Raw genomic sequence first — 18,970 nt, 5'->3', positions numbered from 1 at the left:
CAAGTGCCCCAATGGGGAGTCCTGCCAGGTCCTGAGGAGTGGCTGCGGTGGTCAGGGCAGGCATCCTGGAGGAGGAGGCAGGGCTTCTTATCCACACTTGCTGTCCCTTGAGCACAACTTGCGCTTCTCTATCTCCACACCTTTACCCATGCCGTTCCCACCTCCTGAGTGCCCTTTCTCAAAAGGGTCCTCCTCCAGGAAGCCTTCCCAGCAGCTGTGGCCACCTCTTGACCCTTGCACTTCTGAAGTACTGTGAGCAAATCATCTTCTGACTTCAGGTAGGTATTCCATCTGAGCTCCTGAGCTGGAGGAGAGGGGCAGCTGACCATCCCTCCCAGCCTCCCTGGTGGAAAGGGCTTGGTGAATGGTTGAGTTTGGGCTCCTAGGCCAGGGGTGTGGGGGCTTTCAGAAAACATACGGAGGAAGCCGTCTCTGGGCTCCAGCCAGCCCATGATTGGGGATTGTCCCTGCACGGCCCGCACATTCCTTGGTGGGAAACAAGGCCCATCTAGGAACCACATGGCTCCTTGTTGGAGTGTTTAAAGGAAAACCGAAATGTGTGCCACCTCCGTGTCCCTCATTGCAGGGATCCTGGAAAGGAGGAGGCCTCCAGACAGGGGTGACACCTCCTTGCATCTGGCTGTTTGATGCCTAGAGGCTGCTCCTCCCCACCTCTCCTGGGGATGTGATTTCAGCATTCCCTGGGCCAGGCTGACCTGCAGGCAGGGACTTTACAGCTGCGCACCACCTTGGTTAGTTATTTGGCAACTTTCCTCCAGAGATGTCTCTGTCCCCTGTGCCTGTGCCTCTTTCTTCCTCTTTTTTGCAGGAAGCACCACACACAGCCTTCTGGATGAGACAGCTGGCTGTGCTTGAGCAAACTGCTGAGGTTCTCTAGCCAATTCTAATGCAAGTCTTACTTTTTGTTACCTCAAAGGTTCCTCAGAAGACCTGAAATTCTGTGTGCTGTATTTAGCAGAGGTGAGTCTTTCTCTGAATTTGAGGAAAGAGATCTGTGACCTGGGTGCTGGAGGGAAAACACTGGGCTGGGTTCTTGACCAGAGTTCTCATGCCAGCCTCCACACCAACTCATGCAGTGGACCTGGGCAAGTCCAGAATGGCAGTTTCTTGCTCTGTAGGATGGGAATAGCTTGTTTCTCCTCACATAGAGGATACCTGTGCCCCGGTGGGCATGTGGCTGACACACGGGAGGGTATCCAATGCCCTTTTGGCCCTCAGGTTTGCATTCCAGGCAGCTGGTCCCCAGCTCAGCTCTGAAAATGTCCACTGTCTCTTTGGAACTCTGTGCCCTCCCCTGAAGCTAACTTCTCATCATCTTCTCTCTCGGGGTCTATATAAAAGTATGGTAGACAAGAAAGTGCTTAGAATAGACCCTTGCCGTCTCCTGCTCAGGACCTCCTGAACTTCAGCAGTCATAGTAAGGGCCCAGCCTGATGGCTGTGTATCACCCTGTTTATTTGTTTAGTAGCCCTTCCTCTAGAGATTGCCCATAACTGTGCCTACCTCTTTCTTGTTCTTTTTTTGGTAAGTACCACCCACAACCCCTCCTATAGGGTATTTTCAGTGTTTCAAAAGTTTTGAAGGTAATTCTACCTTTACCTGAGCCAGATAATATAGGCTAAAGAAAGCATCAAGTGTCCGTGTTTGGGCTGGAGTGATACCCACTCAGTGTGATCAATATTACTGATTATCTCAGTCTGGTCAGAAGCTTAGATGGGCAATGCTATACCTTTGCTGAACAAAATCAGATAAACAACTTACTGCTTGATAATGTTCAGTAGATAAAATGTCATTAAGCTAGGGGTTCAAAGAGGTACTTGGTGATGAAAAAGTTGGGTGCCACTGAGCCATACTAATTCCTTTCAATTTCTAATGAATTTTCTATTCCCAACCTGTGTCTTTGTTAATGTGAACAGGGCAGGGCAGTGTCTTTTCCAAGCAAGGATTCAATAAATCCATTCCTGTCCTCTGTCTTTGCTTAAGTTGGTCTCACCCAACAGTCCTGGGAACCTGTCTTGTGGGAGAGTCTACACTGGCCACACCCTGGAGGTGGGACATAGTCTATACTGGCTGGCCAGGAGGAATACAATCGGCCCTCCATATCCATGGGTTCTGTATCTGAGGATTCAATCAACTGCAGATTGAAAATATGCAAAAAAAAAATTAAAAAATAATACAAATAAGAAATATAGTGTAACTATTGCATAGCATTTACATTATATTAGGTATTATAAGTAATCTAGAGATGATTTTAAAGTATATGGGACAGTGTGCATAGGTTATATGCAAATACTATGTCGTTTTGTATCAGGGACTTGAGCATGCATGGATTTTGGGATCTGTGAGAGGTCCTGGAACCAATTCCCTGTGATACTGAGGGACAACTATACACACTTTCGAGAAGGAATTTGTATGCCATTGTGACTGAAAATCATTCCTTCAGTTCCTGATTAAGATAGGAGGTGCAGAGCCTTGGGTGAGTCTTTGAACAGATGCCTGGGAGAGAAGACAGTTGATGAGAAGTTAGCTTCAGGGGAGATCAGAGAGTTCCAAAGAGGCAGTGGACATTTTCAGAGCTGAGCTGGGGAGCTGGCTGCCTGGAATGCAGACCTGAGGGCCAAGAGGGCATTGGATGTCCTCCTGTGTCAGCCACATGCCCACAGAGGCACAGGAAGTGGCTGGTGGGATTACTTCAGTACTGGAGGGTGTTCAGTTGCACAGAACCAAGCAAGTAGAGTACAGATAGGAGAAGCTAAGACCCAGCCTGGGCTCTTCCTCCAGTCCCTCCAGCCTCACCACTCTGGATTCTGATTCTCTCGGGCAGTCCCTGAAATCAGGCTCCAGACTAATGCCAACATAGCTTCCCGACAGGCTGGGTTTATTTTTCTCAGAAAAAAGCACTTCTGCTCCATTGGTTTCCAGGGATCTGTGACCTCCTAGCCCTCCAAAGATTGATGAAGGGATATTGATTTGGGCCCTTTCATTTCAGCAAAGTGCCAGGTGATCTGACCCTGCGGGGGTGGGTGACTGAAGCTCAAAGGCAGCTAGAAGCCTCTTTCTTTTCTTAATGGGTTGCTATTTACTAGGAGGCATGTTTGTAATACAGGAAGTCAAGAAGCCTGCTTGCTCTGTAGCCCGGGATATTCTTGACATGGGTGGTTTTGGATCGCATGGAGAGCCCCAAACTCATATCTTAGTTGGAACTTCTAACAGGTGGTTTTTCTTTCTTGCCTGACATGCAAATTATACCCAGAGAAGAATCTAGGAGGAAGAGAATCAGGTTTTGGAGAGTGTTTTCCACTCAGCTTTGAGAAAGCCCTAATTGCCTGGGTGGTAGCAGCTCTGATTGTTCCCCAGCTGCAAAGTCCTGCATGGGATTGTCCTAAGGTCTCCTTGGCTCTGAGTCTCTATTCTCCTGGACAGGTGTCCCTTAGCCCCTGAAAATCCATAGGACGTATGCAGCCCATGACTGGTTTTAGAGCACTGGGGGCAATGGTCAGTAGGCACATTGGTCAGGAACCATCCTTTAACCTAGCATCTAATGCTGGCTCCATTAAGTTAGGAGTCTAGGCTTCAGAATAAGGAAGATGTAGATTAGAATCTTGGTGCTGCCATTTCCTGGGTGATCTGGGGCAAGTTCTATACTCATTGTGGAAACAAGGCTGATTAGGCCTACCTTGCAGGATTGTTGTAATGATTAAATGAAATTCAATAAGAGACTGCATCCAAAGCACTTAGCACAGAGCCTGGCACACAGTGAGTGCTCAACAAATGGTAGCTATTACTATTGTCAGCTTTATAACAAGAAGAAGAGCTTTTCATATTCATTTACTCTCCATTAGAGACATCATAAATGATTTATTGATCTTTTAAAAAGAAAGCTAAGAGGAATATCTCACATTCTTTATAGTATACATATACAATTATGCAGATGTGACAAGATCACAGGCTTTGGAGGAGGCAAAAGACAAACTATGAATCCTTCCTCTCCCAAGACATCCTGGGGCCAACAACTGAACCTCTCTGAGCCTTAGTTTTCTCTGAAAAATGGTAGTAGCTGTGCTTTTCCTTCCTACCTATGTCATAGGGTCATTAGGAGAATTGAATTAAATGAGAGAATGTTTGTCAAAGCAAATGAACAAACTTAAATTATACCTGAAGAGGTTTTGGTTTTTACAAAGATAAAATTAATTCAGGAACAAAGAGTTGAGGCAAGATGGGGGTTTTAAAGAGGCCAAGAGGAGATGGGCATCTGGTTGGATTTGAGGAGGACCATGTCTAGATGCAGAGGTCTGGCCCAGTGTTGCTGGTCAAGGCCTGTGCATCTGAGAGGTTTGTGCTGGGCTGACTGTCCTGCAGTCAAGAGGCATTGCCTCAGAGTGAGTTACTGAGCATAGCTTCAGGACGGTTTGTGGCCTTGACCCTGGAGCCTGGTGTTGAGATCACAGGGTGTCTCAGCATTGAAACTGATAAGTTGGATCAGTTGGATCACACACTGGATTAGGAGAGATGGTTCACATGTGAAGGCAGCTAGGTAGGCACTGAGCACCCCCATTTAGACAGATTTAGGCAGGTGGGAAATCAGCCTCCCTAGAGGGAGCTGACTCAGTAGTCTCTTTCTTGGCCAGGCCAGTTTCCAAAGCTCAGGCCTTCCAAAAATGTTTTCCCATCTAAGAGAGCCATCCCCCACCCTGGGTATAGGTCCTTGGTACCTTAGAAGCCTTCTGGGTCCTCTGGCATTATAGGGCATTTCAGCTTCAAGCTCTGAGAATCAGAGACAACCTCTCTATTGATATAGGCAATATGGTTGCCTATCAGGCTGAGAAACATGGCTTTCCAAAGGAGATTCTCTATGGGGCAAGGGTGGGAAGGGTGGTTCTTGTGGGTGTCAGTAAAATGGGGATATTAACAGCTGCTACCTTGCAAGATTATTGGAAGAAATATCAAGGCACGGCTGGTAAAGTGCTTAGCATTGTGCAGGGCATGGGGTTGAGGTGGCTGTCTCAGGATTAGGTATGGTGGACCTCTCCCTGTGAGAGGCTCTCCCAGTTTAGGGAGTCTTTCTCACACTTTTGTAGGGAGGGGACCACCATCCTGGAGCTTAGAGCATTGAACTCTGCAACTGCTCTGAGACCGATTGGCCTACAGAGTTTCTTCTGAAGGCTTTGCGCTCCGGTCACCTCCTGGCCCAGTGTGCGAAGGAGAGCATTCCTGCCAGCCAAGGGTGTGGCAGCCTCACCAGGTGGTGAGGATGTTTCTCCAGGTTTTGGAGTTGAAATCCCAGCAGGTGCTTCTCCACGGCTTTGAGTCTTTCTGCCATTCATTGGCAATGAGACTTGGGGAGGCCCTTAGCTACTCTGAGCTTTGGTATTTCCCTTCCATAAAATGGGAATAACATTCCCTGTCCTCCCTGCCTCTTCATGGAATTGCCAAGGTCAGAATGAGATCATGGATAGGAAAGTGCTTTTTAAAATTGATAATTAGAGGAGGAATTAGTGTTAAGGCAGAATTCCTGCTTCAGAAGAGAGAGAGGAGAGGACACTGAGGCTCAGGGAGATTAAGGAATTTGTTGGGCTGGGAGGCTCAGGCCACGGCCAGCTTTGTGGCATGATGGCCTTTCCAAGCTGGATGGGACCATAGTTCCCACCTCCCCCCTCCCTTCGGAGGGGGAGCTCAATGACACAGGGAGGAGAGGGCCCTCTGGTCAGTGCCTGCCCCACCTGGCTTCTCCCTGGGGAATCTTGGGGTCTTTTGCTGGGTGTGTCCTTCCCCTGCTGTGGGCTGGAGGGTTCTGGGAAGTGGAGGGAACCTGTTGTTAAATGGCAGCTTCGGGATTGCCTCAGCACACCCACCCAGTTCCCTGAAGCCAGCAGGCGGGGCTTTTTTCCCTCTCTCCTCTGATGCTTTTAGGAAGATCAGCTTCTGAGTACTTTTGGGCAGGAGAGAAATGGCTGGCACCCTGGGGACACTTAGCCCAGAATGGTGGCTCCTTAAGGGTTGGGTAGGATGGCAGGGTAGAAAAGTCCCCAAATGTTGTTAGATGATGCCAATAACCATCCCTAGCACTGGGCCTTTGCATTTGCTGTGCCTTTGGTCTGGAGCAACTTCTCCCAGATACTTTCCTTGCTGGTTTCTTCTTATCATTCAAGCCATAGCTCAAGCGTCACTCCATCTAAGAAGCCTTCTCTGGCCATCTAGCTCAAGGACAACCTCTCCCTTTATGACCTTTGTGACATTTTCACAATTTGTAATTATATTGTTTATTTAATTGTTTATTTGTTTAATGTCTCGGTCCCCCAACCCGAGGGCAAGGGCTTAGTCCATTTTATTTACCTCTTTATCTCCAGTGCTTAGGACAGTCCCTGATACATAGCAGGTGCTCAATAAATATTTATTAAATTAATGAATTACTCAATAATAATAGTAGCCACTGTTTATGGAGGGCCGAATGCTTGCCCTCCCAGTAGCTCTGAGAGGTAGGTGATACCATATCGTTCCCATTTTACAGAAAGCTTGTGACTTTCCTGAGGTTGACAGCTAGGAAGTGGCAAAGCTGGGATTCAACCCAGGCCTGTCCAACTGTGAAATGAGGAAGGACTGGATAGAAACACTGTCTTTTTCTCTGTTCCAAGCCATCTAGCTTATGCTTTTAGTTCCTGGGCTGAGTTCATCTAATTGCAGCTCTGTGGGGTTATAATCAAATTTCATCAGAGACAGAAAGAACTGGTAATCCTCTGGTTAAAGCTCCCAGTTGTGGCTGGTAACTGTGGGCATGCAGCCCTGCTCTGCTTCACTCCCAGCAGTTCTGCCTGCTTTGGAGGCCCACTCCCTGGGTCCCTGCAGCTCCCTGGCACTTGTGCCAAAGCTGGCCTGGATTTGACATCATTCCGGAAGTTCCTCCCAGCAGCTGGAGCTTACCGAGTCCATTGCTTGCTAAGCACTGTGCTAGACCCAGATGAAAAAAGTCTAGTTGGGGATATGAGATGGCAGCACTTAACAAGGTTGAATAGCAAAGCAGGATATAAATGACAGCAGTGCCAGAGATATTACCCTCAATGGAGCTGATCCATTGCGGATCAGACCCAGATCATGAACCAGGAAGTGGTGAGGCTGCAGAGGGCCACATGGCTCTGCCCTTCAGAGACTTTACAAAGGGACCCAAGTTGCTGTTTGGGTTCTGTTGGCATATCCACCCAACCTCCCATCCAACCTTGGCCTTGTCGTCAGATGAGTGTGCTGTGAGGGAGAGAGATTCTGTGAGCTGGGGGAGGGGGTGGGTCCTGGCTCCCAGAGCATCAGCCTGAGACCTTGGCCCTCTGGGTTCCCCACGTGCTCCCTCAGCTGCTGCCTTGTGCTGCCTGCCCCTGGGGGTGACCTCACTCTCTCTGTCCTGCAGCTCTCCACAGGCCTCCACTGTGTTGGGTGCCACTGCCTCCCTCCCCTCCCCCAACCACCGGGCCCACAGCTTGCCAGCTGTTCCCTGAACCTTCTTCCCTGCTCCTCTGGCTGCTTCAATGCCACCAGGGATTAGTGTGCATTTGTGGCTTTTAGCGGACACTCCCCTCCCTGCTGCAGCCTCACCCTCTGGAGCCCAGGGATGGACTTGGTCCTGGGATCCCCCTGAACCAGAGAGCAGCCCTGACTATCCCTTCCTCTATTTTCCCTGACATCAGAAGGCAGAGTGCCTATTCACTTTGGAAGCGCACTCACAGGAGCAGAAGAAGAGAGTTTGCTGGTGCCTGTCGGAGAACATCGCAAAGCAGCAACAGCTGGCAGCCTCGCCCCTGGAGAGCAAGGTAAGGCCTTGCCAGCAGCTGTGGCCGGATTGCCTTGCTTCCCCTTGGCCAGCCTGGACCCTCGAGCCTCCGACTTGAACTTGGAGCCACCCCAAGCTTAGAACTTGGATCTGGGCAATGAGATTTTGGCAAGGGGTCCTGTACTCAAAAGTCTCTCCCTCTTGGCATTTCATTGGGTCTGTTGAGTGGGTTTGACATTGCTTGGGTAGAGCGCCAGAGCCAAATTGAGCATGACCCATCAATTCTCGGCTCTGTTCTTTGGCTTGCTTATGGCAAAGTTTAATTTGAGCTGGCCTCCCTGCTGCTGCCTGGCATGTGTTCTCCCTCTGTCACTGGGTAGGCCATGCCCAGGGGCAGCACCCTGGTGTTTAACACTGGTCCAGGGCAGCATAATTGAGGGGGTGTTTGCAGCAGAAGCTGTTATAGTTCAATGCAGCCCAGAGCCAAGTAGAGCTGAGTTTGGACTGCTGGGGGCTGGGAACCGGCCAGCTGGAGCATCAGGAAAGATTAGAGATTCCTAGTGGATGCTGATCTGGGCTGGGCACTGCTCAGCAGGTCCAGTGCCTGGGAGGGGGAATGGAGAGGTGGACCACAGCCTTCTCCTTTGACACCCTGATGCCTGCCACAAGGCACAGTTATATCTCCCATTTGAGTCATTTGGGTCCCTACTCTTGCTAAAAGTGCTGGCCCTTTGGGATTTGGTCTGATTGGCTGCAAAAGTTGCTGAGGGGGTTGCTCTGCTGGATCTGGGGGAAGGGATAAAAGTGAGCTGCAGCCTGTAAACTTACTGGCCCTGTTTCTTCTTCCCAGTGTGTTCAGGCCCACCATGCCGTGTGTAGCCAGTGTATGGAGAGGCAGTGGGGGAGTAGGCTGCCGAGGCAGCAGGTGGGGAAGAGGTGGTTGGCAGCCTTTCCTGGAGAGCCAGTGGTGGACAGCACTCCCCAGCTATTCCCAAAGGGAGTGAGAATCTGAGAATGATGTCATCTTACACTGGTTGTCTTGTTTTACACTGGCTGGGGCAAGAATAACTTTGATGAGGGAAGACAGAAGAGCATGGGCTTCTGAGTCTCACACTGCCTCTGCTGACTGGCATTGTGACCTTGGGCAAGTCACTCTACTGCTCTGTGCTTTGATGTTCCCATCAGCAATCTGGGAACAATAGCTCTTCTCCCAAAGGGTTTTTGTGAGAATTAAATGAGAGGGTGAATATACAGTTCATAGCACAGTGCCTGGTATGCAGTAGGCACTCAATCAACCACAACTGTGGGGAGTACACTGCCCCCACCCCCACCACAGGCGGCTTAATCAAACACTGGCTGGTTTTCCCTGTCAGATTCTTTCACTGAGCAGAGACTTGTCACCATGGCTATAGGCTGCCTTGCCCATTTAATCCTGGCTTGGTCACGGTCAGAATCCAGGCTACTCCCTTTTCACTGGGGCAGCCCCTGGGACATGGAATGGCTGAACTCATGCCCCCAGCTTTCTTTCCTCAATGTTTAATTCCTCCTGTTTTAGGGGAAAGAGCTCTTTGTACCTCAGCTTCAGAGTTTGCTGGTTCTAGAGTGTGTCGACAATGGCCTTCTCAATGCCTTGGAGAATCTCTGCGTGTTCAGGTTCGGGAGGGCAGTGAGCGGCTAGAGGCAGGCTGTTTCTAACACAGGCTCTGGTCCCTGCAGGGCTTGGCTGGCAGGCCCTGGAAGGGCCTGAGGATTTGGGGCCTGTACTCAGGGCTATACCAAGATGCATGGGTATCCTGGGCAGGCAGCAGTTTGGACACCTCTTTAAACCAAAACTCTTTAAATGTGTGTTTAGGGCAGAAGCTGGGCGCTGGGTGGAAGAAAGGTGAAGAAGGATGGCCTGACCCCAGGGACAGCCTCAGAATCGCCTTCTGTGCCTGAGAACTGGGCCTGGCGCAGATTTGCCCACCCTCCTTAGAAGGCAGTTATGTAACTGTCTTTTGTTAGGCAGGCCCCTAGGGGGTCTCACTGCTCAATCTTCCCCTTCCCCACTTCCACTATACACACCAAAGAGTCTTAGCAACTTATTCTTCCAGTCACTTACAGAATGCTTCCTGAGAGAAAGCATTCTGGTAAATAGATTCTCTCTAGCCCTATATAGTTCCAGTAATGCTTTAGTGACCTTAGTGACTGGGCCCAGGTGGCTGTCCAGCTGGCCTACCCCATCATCCACCTGTGCCCAGCTTCATCAGGTCCTTGCAGCCTCAGGGTGACTGTGAACCTCCTTCCCAAGGGGTAGGTCACAGCCTTTCTGCTAATGTCACTGTCATCCATGGGAGAAGAGGGAAGGCCAAGCAGAGCTTGGAGACTGGATTCTTGATCTTCAGGCATGAAGGGTCCTGCTTGACTGATTTGTTCTGAGTCCTGACTGAGTAGCATGCCTTCTTATGCCTTTTCTGTGTTGTTACTGTGAATGCTCCACCTTCTGCTGAACAATGGAAAACAATGCCTATGTGTCCTGCCTCCCAGCACCCCCCATGCCTCCTTGGGGAAAGAGGGTTTGTAAGGCATCTCCCCAAACTCCAGTCCTGCCCATTCTCAATCCCCGTCCCCTGCCCCTTTGTTTGCTGACATCTTGGGTTTGGGGATTCTTCAAACATCTCAAGGAATGTAAAGCTCTTCCCAAATCTGCAAAACAAAATAAATGCAATTTGCCTTGAAAATGAAATATATGCTTGTTGGGAAGAACAGGAATTGGAGGAAGATGGACTCAAAGAACAATAGAGAGGCAATACCTGCTGTGTGACCTTTAGCAACTGCTTCCTGCTATGGCCACAGTGGTCCCAACTGTGCATTGGTCAAGGTGGCTGTTTCTACCTCTTCAAGCTTTGTGATTATCATGAAAGCTGAGGGGCCATCCAGTCTCCATTAAGGAACTACATCCTGTAGATTTCTGCATAACTTGACTTCCTGTGAAATCTGCTGCCTTTAGGGGCCAGGTCTGTTCTCTTAGGGGTGGGGAGGAGCAGGCGCAGGCTTTCTGTGCTGTTGCTGAGGTGCCTGTGTCCTGTGTCCTTGCAGTGAGGAAGCAGCAGCCACTCTGCATGCTTTTTCTGGGGCCAGTGCCTTCCTCCTGCTCATACAGTTGACCATGGTAGGTAGGAGTCTGCTCTGGGTAGGCTTGAAGTTTCTCTCATTCCTATGGCCCACTTCCTCTCCTGCTCATCACCCCTCCATCCTCTTCAGAACTCTTCCCCCTCTCTTGTTTCATTAGCTGTCCCTGGAGGGGATCTGCCTTTCTTCTTCTGCCAAGGATCACTTGTACTAACCTCCCTGCACAGGCTTGCTGTGATGCTTCTAATCTAGAATGACTCATACCTTGTCCCACTCTGGCCATTGAGGTTCTAAGCTACTAGGGAGAGGCAGATTTATATTATTTTAGATGTTCAATAAAATATACAGAATAAATGCCTTCTCTGTGCCAGACACTGGTTTAGGTCCTTTGGGGTCACAGAGATGAATGAGGCCTGGTCCCCTACTTATGGAATTCTTCTCCTAGTTGGAGAGGGTGGCGAGGGCACTGGAGTGGTGATCCAAGCATTAAAGACCATGCCTGGAGGTCCTAAGAGTGTTCCAGTAGGATCCTGGCTGTCCATCCATCATCCATGCAGTAAGCCTCCTGCTGAGCACTCTCCACGTGCTCTAGGGAGCTTTCTGAGAAGCGCAGGTTTTCCACTGAGCCCTCAGGATGACAAGGGGGATGCAGTACAGTGTGGGCTGGCTCCGTTCTCAGGGCAGGCCCTGGGCTCCATGGAGAAATGCACAGAGGAATCTGTTACATCCTTTCCTCGGGAGACCACAGTCTAGTGGCAGAGACCAATATGGCAACTGATGGTTCAGAATAGTGTAGTAAGTGATGTGACCTCTGGTGAGCCACCTAGCCTCTCTGAGACTCCATTTTTGATCAGTAAAGTGGATGGATTAACAGTGTTCTTGTGAGCATTAAACTCATGTGATGTGCTTAGCAAAGTGGCACATAAGAAGAACTCTATGAACTAGCTTCTATTACTGTTACTATCATTATTTTTTGATGTCTATATAAGAAGTTTCATCTGGTGGCCTTGTTTGTTGAAGCTGCTGCTGCTGCTCCGAGCATATGTGATAACTGTTACATGTCACTTCCTGGTAAACACCTGCAGTATTCCAGGGCCCAGGCAGGGAAACTGAGGCCTCCTGGGTCTGCTCTGGCTGTAAGATTTCTCCCAGATGTGATACCAAGGTGTGTGCCACTTTGTCACCTCTGCTGGGGCAGCTAGAGACAGGGCCTGGAGATGTCAAGGTCTGTCTGAGTGCCTTACAAAGGAGCAGAGGCAGGCCCTGGAGTCAGGCAGCCTTGGCCTGAGTAGACAGAGAGCTAATTCCAGTTCTGTCTGGTTCCACAGAAACTCCACCCTTACGGCTCTCTCCAGCAGGAAATGGGGCCAGTCAACTCAACCAATGCTACCCAGGATAGAAGCTTTACCTCATCAGAACAGACTCTGATTGGCTGAGCAAACCCAAGGGCGGGACTCTGCTTCTGGCAACTTAACCCTTTCTTGGGCATCCCCTACCACACAGTAACCTCACCTCAACTGGATCCAAAACAGAGGACCAAGATGGTGGGCCTATGGTCATCTGAAGGGAGTGGTCCCAAGGATGTGTGTAGACTGGCAACAGAAGGAGCACAATGGTGTGAGAGGCTCTGTGGTCACGAGCAGACTGGCAGCAGAAAGTCCCAAATGGAGAAGACTCAGAAGCTTATTCCCTCCAAGAAGAAGGCCAAATAGCATCTGGGACTCCAGTGGCAGTTCCAGCATCTGCCTTGGGGGCAGCAGGCGAGGCTAGCGGAGATCACCCCCAATGGAGCACAATGCCATGATCCACTGCTGCCGGAAGATATCTCCATCCTTTCACTCATTTTTCATCTGGACACATTCACTCATTCATTCAATGGATATTTTATGCCAGGCTCTGTGCTAGGAGCTGGGGATACTGTACAAAACAAGGAGGACACAGTTTCTGCTCTCTCATCAAGATTTCAGTCCTAGTAGGAAGTGAGCATTAAATAAATCAGCACTAGCACGCACACATACACATATGTGATTCCAAACTGTGCTTGTCTGTGAAGGAAAATAACAGATCTCTTTAAGGAGGAATTATGTTTAGATTGCTTTGTGTGTTGCGGGGGGCGGGCAGGGGAAGGACATAACTTTTAAGCTGAGACCTGAGGACTAGAAAAGAGTTAGCCAGTCAAGGACTTGAGAAAGAATGATCCAGGTAGATGGAACAGCATGGGAAGAATACCTGAGATGGGAAGGAGCTTGGTGTGCTGGAGAGCAGGCCAGTGCGGGGAGCTTAGTAAGGGAGAAGATGAGGTGGGTGAGGGCCAAATTTTGCAGGGCTTTGGTGGTATATGTTTTATTGATTTCATTCTACATACAGTGGGGAGCCATTGAAGGCTTTTGAGGGAGGGAGTCACAGAGTCTCAGGTACATTTCTACACGATCAGAATGCAGATAGATAGGGCCCAGTTGGGTGTAAGAGCAGTTAGGGAGACCCTTCAGTCCTCCAGGTGAGAGGTGATGGTGGCCTGTGCTGGATGGTGGCTGGGGTGGTGGTTATGTGAATGCCAGGCTCTAGGATGAGAAGGGATGACTCCCTGGCACCTCCCCCCTCCACCATCATCTTCTATTGTGTTTTGCTCTCTCAGCAGACGTGAGTGAGGATTGGGGCCTTCCTCACAGACTGGCCAGGCCTGGGCTAAGGGCCAGTGCTGACTTCTGGAAGTGTCCATGGGAGTTGGGAGCCAAGAGTGCTCAGCCTGGCCAAAGTGGGAAAGCTCACAGCCTCCCAGTTCTTAGCAGAGGTGGCCTATGCTGTCCCCTCCACCTTGTGCTGGGCAGGCTGATGGAAGCTGGAGCACAGTGCTCTGGAAACTGACTTAGTCTGCTTTCTCTGGTGCCGCTAAGGGTCAGGGACTCAGGCTGGGTATGGCTCAGCAACTCTAGTGGAAACTGTCTTGCCACAGGCTGAAGGAAGACCCACCAAGGGGACAGTGATTAGAGCCCAGCCTGTTCACTCCCTGCTGAACCCCCAGCTGGAGCTCAGGGTTGGGTAGCTCCCACACCCTTGTCTGTCTAACTGCCAAGACTGAGAGGGAGGGAAGCCCAAGGCCATAGGCCTGAGGGGCATGGCTCACATGCAAAATGGTATTTGTAGGATCAGTGTCACTTACATAGGAAAAGGGGGTCAGAGAGGCTGGAGAGATGGCTCAGGCCAGAGAAACACCCTGACTTTGGATGCTGTCTGTGCTGTGTAACGTAAGACCTCATTGTCTTTAGAGAAGGGTTCTTGTGCCTTTGTAAGTTTGCTCAGCTGCTTTGGCCACTTGAACCACCAAAAAACAGGCCTAGAAGAGAATACACCCTTTACCTCTTAATTTTTCTTCTCCTGAATTAAGAAAGATCAGACGTATTGAATTAGCAGTCTAATGGGAGTGGATAGGTCTGCTGGTAATCAGGCTAATGCTCCAGCCTGGACTGGGACCAGCGATATGTGGTGTTGCTCTCAGCCAGGGCCCAGCCTGCAGGGTGAATATGAGAGGCTGGGCAGCTGGGTCTGCACAGACAGCAAGCTGCACTTTGATTTCATTTGATTCCTTTACAAAATGACATTAAGGGAATTGTGAGGCACAGGAGACTCGCCTGTCTGGGAAGGCAGCAAGCTTGTCTCTCCTGGATCTGGTGACCTGCCTCTGTCCACCAGATAGTTTCAGAGGACAGGAGCTCTGGCCACAAAGAAATGCAGAATCTGAATGAAGTACCCAGTCCTGGGGATAGGACTTTCTTCCCAGCTTGTCCTGACCAGCTGCTGAGTGGAGTAGATGCTCACATCAGGGTCCCAGGCCTGGCTGGCTGTTGGGGAAGCGGACATCAGCTCCTGGTGGGCCCTGGGCTGGTCTGCTCCGTGACTGTGGTGAGACTCAGCGCCATTGCTGCTTTGCCTCTCAAATCAATGAAGCAATTAATTTGGCTCCACGGGCTTGAAAAGATGAAATATGACCTGGTGGCTACTACTCTTCAGCATCCCAGTCCATCCAAGCCGTCTAAGATGATGAACAAGCTATCGAAATTGCACTTGAGAGTCATAATCATGGGAAACATTGCCAAGCCCCTCCCTGCCACATAAATCACGCTAAGAAACACACAACGGCCTCTTTCCTGATAGGCCAATTGTCTTAGTTTGGTGTCTCGGCCCGGGAGAAGGGAGGATGGAAGTGCAAGCATTTATTGTTGAAAAGGCCATCTGTGCAATTTTAATACAACGCAATCCTTTTAGTTCCTCACACACCCTCTAATTCCATGTTCATGTTTTCTTATGTCTCAGGCTCTGGGGCTTTTGAAACTCTCTGTCTTTCCTGTAAGCCATCATGCCTGGGTCTCTGCTGGCCTGGGTCTTTTGGCGCTTTGGGAGTTGTGAAAACATGGACCTTTTGGAAATAATGACATTTATATGTCTTGCTTTTTTATTCCTTAAGTTATTTTTCATAAATTCTCCCACCATAACCCTCATTTGTTACATGTAGCACCAAGGCACCAAGAGGTTCTGCAAAGTAGAGGTGCGGGCATTTACACAATGTGGCAGTGTTCCCCACAATGAGAGCCCCACAGTGAGAGCATGGGCTTTGGAGATGGCAGCAGGCATTATGTTCTCTAAGCCTCCCAGCAGCCTAGCTTTATAGATGAAAGAGACCAAGGCTCTGAGAAATTAAATAATTTATCCTAGGTCACACAACTGGTAAGAGGCTGAGCTAGTCTTCAAGCCAAGGCCTTTCAACTTAATCCACGGCTCTTTCTAGATGCAAAGGTTTGCCTTTTAGGGAATGAAGTAAGAGAAATCAATCATCTCCAGAAAGAGGCAGGAGGGGGGATATTGGGCATGTCAGAAGTTGTGGTCCATCAAGCTATAATGGGGATGCTTTCAGGACAAAATGAGATGCCTTCTTCTCCATCCAGTGGAGAATAAACTACCAGAATTCATTGTCCTGAGGGGTGGCACAGTCTAAAGAGATCGTTAGCTTCCCACAAGATTTTGAAAAAACCTGATAGGAAAGATAAGGTTGAGCTTCTTAAGACAGGCTCTCAGGGGGCCACTGGAATGGTTGGGTTAGGCTCCTTCCCTTTTGAGTCTGGCATTTAAGAGGATCAGCAGATACAATCTGGGGGTGCCAGGCAGCAATGGAATGTTGGCCAAAGGCAGAAAAAAGGGATAGCTTCAGGCCCATGACTAGGTGTGCTGAGCATAAGTAGAGGAAGGAGGCCTTTGACCTGAACCCAGTTGAGGGTGGGGAGAGAGGATGCTCCTGCTGACCAACCAGGTTTTGCACCCAGATTTTGCTAATTGACCAATTTTGAATCTCAGCTCTAAGTAACTGGGAATCAAATGGATTGGATTTCAGCTATTCTCCCAAAGTTCCAGACTCGTTTCCCTAAAAAGCTCAACTGTTGTTCCGGTGCCTTTAGCTCTCTTTCCTCCCTTCTGTGCTGCTATTCTGCCTGAGGATAAGCTCTTTTTCGCCTGCCGTCTTGCTCTTGGCCTTACCTTGCCATTCTTATTTAGCTCTTAATGAAGACAGTGCAACCTTGCCTTCTATCCTGTCCTATCTTCTTTTCCCCCAAGCCTTTCTCTGATTGTTCCCAGGTCCTTGGTTCAAGTGTAGCGTGACAACACTAGATAATTTGATGAGCACTTATACTATGAGATAGGCATGGTGCCAAGCTTTTGACCTACATTGTTTCATTTAATCCTTACTATCGCCTTATGAAGTTTGTTATCCCCATTGTATGTTTACCCTCATTATGCCCAATTTATAGATGAAGATGCTGAATCTTAGAGAAATTAATAAGCTTGCCCAAGGTCACACAGCTAGTGGGTGGCTAGGATCAGAAACTGGGAAGTCCAGCTCCAGAGTACCTGCTCTTGATTATTCTGCTACACTGTTTTTCTGTAACCCTGGACCATTCAAACTGAGAGGGGCCAGGGAGGCTGGGCTGTCACACTCCTATTTAAAGACCATTGTGAGAGGCCACTGTCTTCAGAATAAAGCCCAAGTCTCAGCTTGGCTCTCCAGGCTCTCCCTGGTTGCACTGCACTCCTGCTTTGTACCTGTAGTCCAGCCACGCTGCACCATTTCCCCTTCTCTAAACTCACTGTGCACATTTATGTTGAGGCTGTTCCTTCTGCCTGATGTTGCCTGCCCTTCTTTGCTATCCCTGCCAGATGCAATCCTTACCCTTCAAGGCTTAGCAGCTCCTCTGAGACACCTTTCTTAGGCATGCATCAGAAGTCATTGCTTCCACCTCTGCGTTCCCATAGGATTTTGTTCATCTTCAGCACAGTTAGGCACTTTGAGCTCCTTGGGAGCATGTGGGAGTCATGTTCTGTCTTTTGATTCTGTTGCCTGGTCTATAGTATGTGCTCAGTAAATGTAGAGTTGAGTTGGGTCATTCAGTTTAACCCTCCTATGCTCTAGAATCTAGATGATGAAACAGGCCCTAAAAGGGGAAGTGACCTGGCCAGGATGATGGGACAAGTTACTGTCAGAGCCAGGTCTAGTACTCGTGTCTCCTGACTCTCTTGGCTCAGAGCTTTTTCTGTTGCACCTCAGCTTTGAAGAGATCAGAGCATGGATCCTCACTTGGTTTATGAAGCAATTTGGCCAGTGTCACTTCAGGGTCATAGAAAACACCATATTCCCCTGCAGATACTGGGACATCCATGGAGGGAAAGGAAACCTAGTCAGAACATCTGCTCTGGGTCTCTTCCCCAGATTTATGGAGCTTCCCTCTCACTGAGCCCCTTGCCTTCAGAGAAAACCAGAGTAAGATTCTAAAGATCTTAGCTCTAATCCTGATTTTGCTGGTACTCACTGTGTGACCTTGGGCATATTACTTTGCATGTCTGATCATGTTTCTTTACCAAGTAAAATGAGGGAGTTGAATTTAGATGGTCTTCAGGAGTTGTCTGATTCCAAAATACTAGGATATAACAATAAAGATAAATATAGAGTAGCTACTCGCCTCAGAAAAAGTGGAGACCCTGGAGACCCTGATCTAGGGCAAGAATTGGTTCACCGTCTTCATCATAGTCACTGGCTCAAGACATGCACATGGTCCACTGAAACAGTTCCATGAAGAATTTCAGAGAGGAAGAATGGACAGAATTCAAAGCCTCAGGACTTTAATAACAGGCCAAAGGAAGAAAGAAAACAGACATTTAAGTCTTCACATTGAACCAAGAGTGTATGTGTGTGGATATGTGCAAATGTTGTACTTACTGACCATGTGCTCGTAACACATAAGTATACTATAGGATCTTATAGAGGAAGGGGTCCTCATCACAGACATCCAAATTATTAGCACACTCCTGCCTGCTCCCCCTCCAAAGGTGCTTTTTCTAGGATCTCCCCTGGGAGACCAGCACAAGGAGCTCTCCAATCCAGTATCTTCCCAGTCCCTCCTTCCTTTCTGCTCAGGTGGGTGGGTACACACTGGACCCATTTATTTGAACTTCTCTCTCTCTCTCTCTCTCTCTCACACACACACACACACACATATGCATGTACCATATAAGTTCTTTAACTTTTCTAACTATGGTTTCAGGCTAATTTTCAAGTGGAATTTGTGGTAATCAATATGCAGTGCTTTAGTTTCTAGTGTGGTCAGAAGTCTCCTTCGGCCTCTTCCCCAGAAGTTGCCATTGACTTTTTCATTGCCTTTAATGTATATCTTCTTTTGCTCAGACAATACTACTCAAGATAAATTTTCTAAGAAGGTGTCTTTTAATGTTAATGGTTTTCTATTTTTGGTTTCATTCTGATATTGCAATATGGTTTTCTGCTGTTTCTCCTAGGTAGAAGAACATTAAGGGTTAAGTAGGCTGGCCTAGGAAGCTGACCACCATTTATAGAAGTTTTCAATGTGAAAATGCATTCTGAGACCCGTAATCAACTCTCAGATGGACTTTGGGAAAAAAACCCAGCATACACCTAAAAGCAAAGAATATAGCATTTATTTTATGAGTGACTAGAATTGTGGTTGAACTATAGAATCTTTGAATGTGGAGCTGAAAGGCCTCCCTCCTCTCCCACTGAGATCA

General features: G+C 48.8%; 1 protein-coding gene across 7 annotated transcripts in view; it reads left to right on the top strand.

The window, feature by feature from the left end:
• The window catches only part of RGS3 (regulator of G protein signaling 3), a 128,284-nt gene that overhangs the window by 57,656 nt on the left and 51,658 nt on the right, over positions 1 to 18,970 (top strand). For 5 of the 7 annotated variants that reach the window (XM_063082213.1, XM_063082215.1, XM_063082214.1 and 2 more), the window contains 2 exons: positions 938 to 981; positions 7,695 to 7,817. In XM_063082213.1, the coding sequence (XP_062938283.1) occupies positions 938 to 981; positions 7,695 to 7,817 (167 nt within the window). Of the gene's footprint in view, positions 1 to 937; positions 982 to 7,694; positions 7,818 to 12,216; positions 15,316 to 18,970 lie in introns of those variants that run through there. The other 2 variants (XM_063082220.1, XM_063082221.1) reach the window with 1 other exon arrangement.

This window comes from Cynocephalus volans, chromosome 17 (assembly GCF_027409185.1).
Source record: "Cynocephalus volans isolate mCynVol1 chromosome 17, mCynVol1.pri, whole genome shotgun sequence".
Classification (NCBI taxonomy): domain Eukaryota; kingdom Metazoa; phylum Chordata; class Mammalia; order Dermoptera; family Cynocephalidae; genus Cynocephalus; species Cynocephalus volans.
Note: the sequence above shows the minus strand (reverse complement) of the source record. Positions and strands in the feature narration are given on the sequence as shown.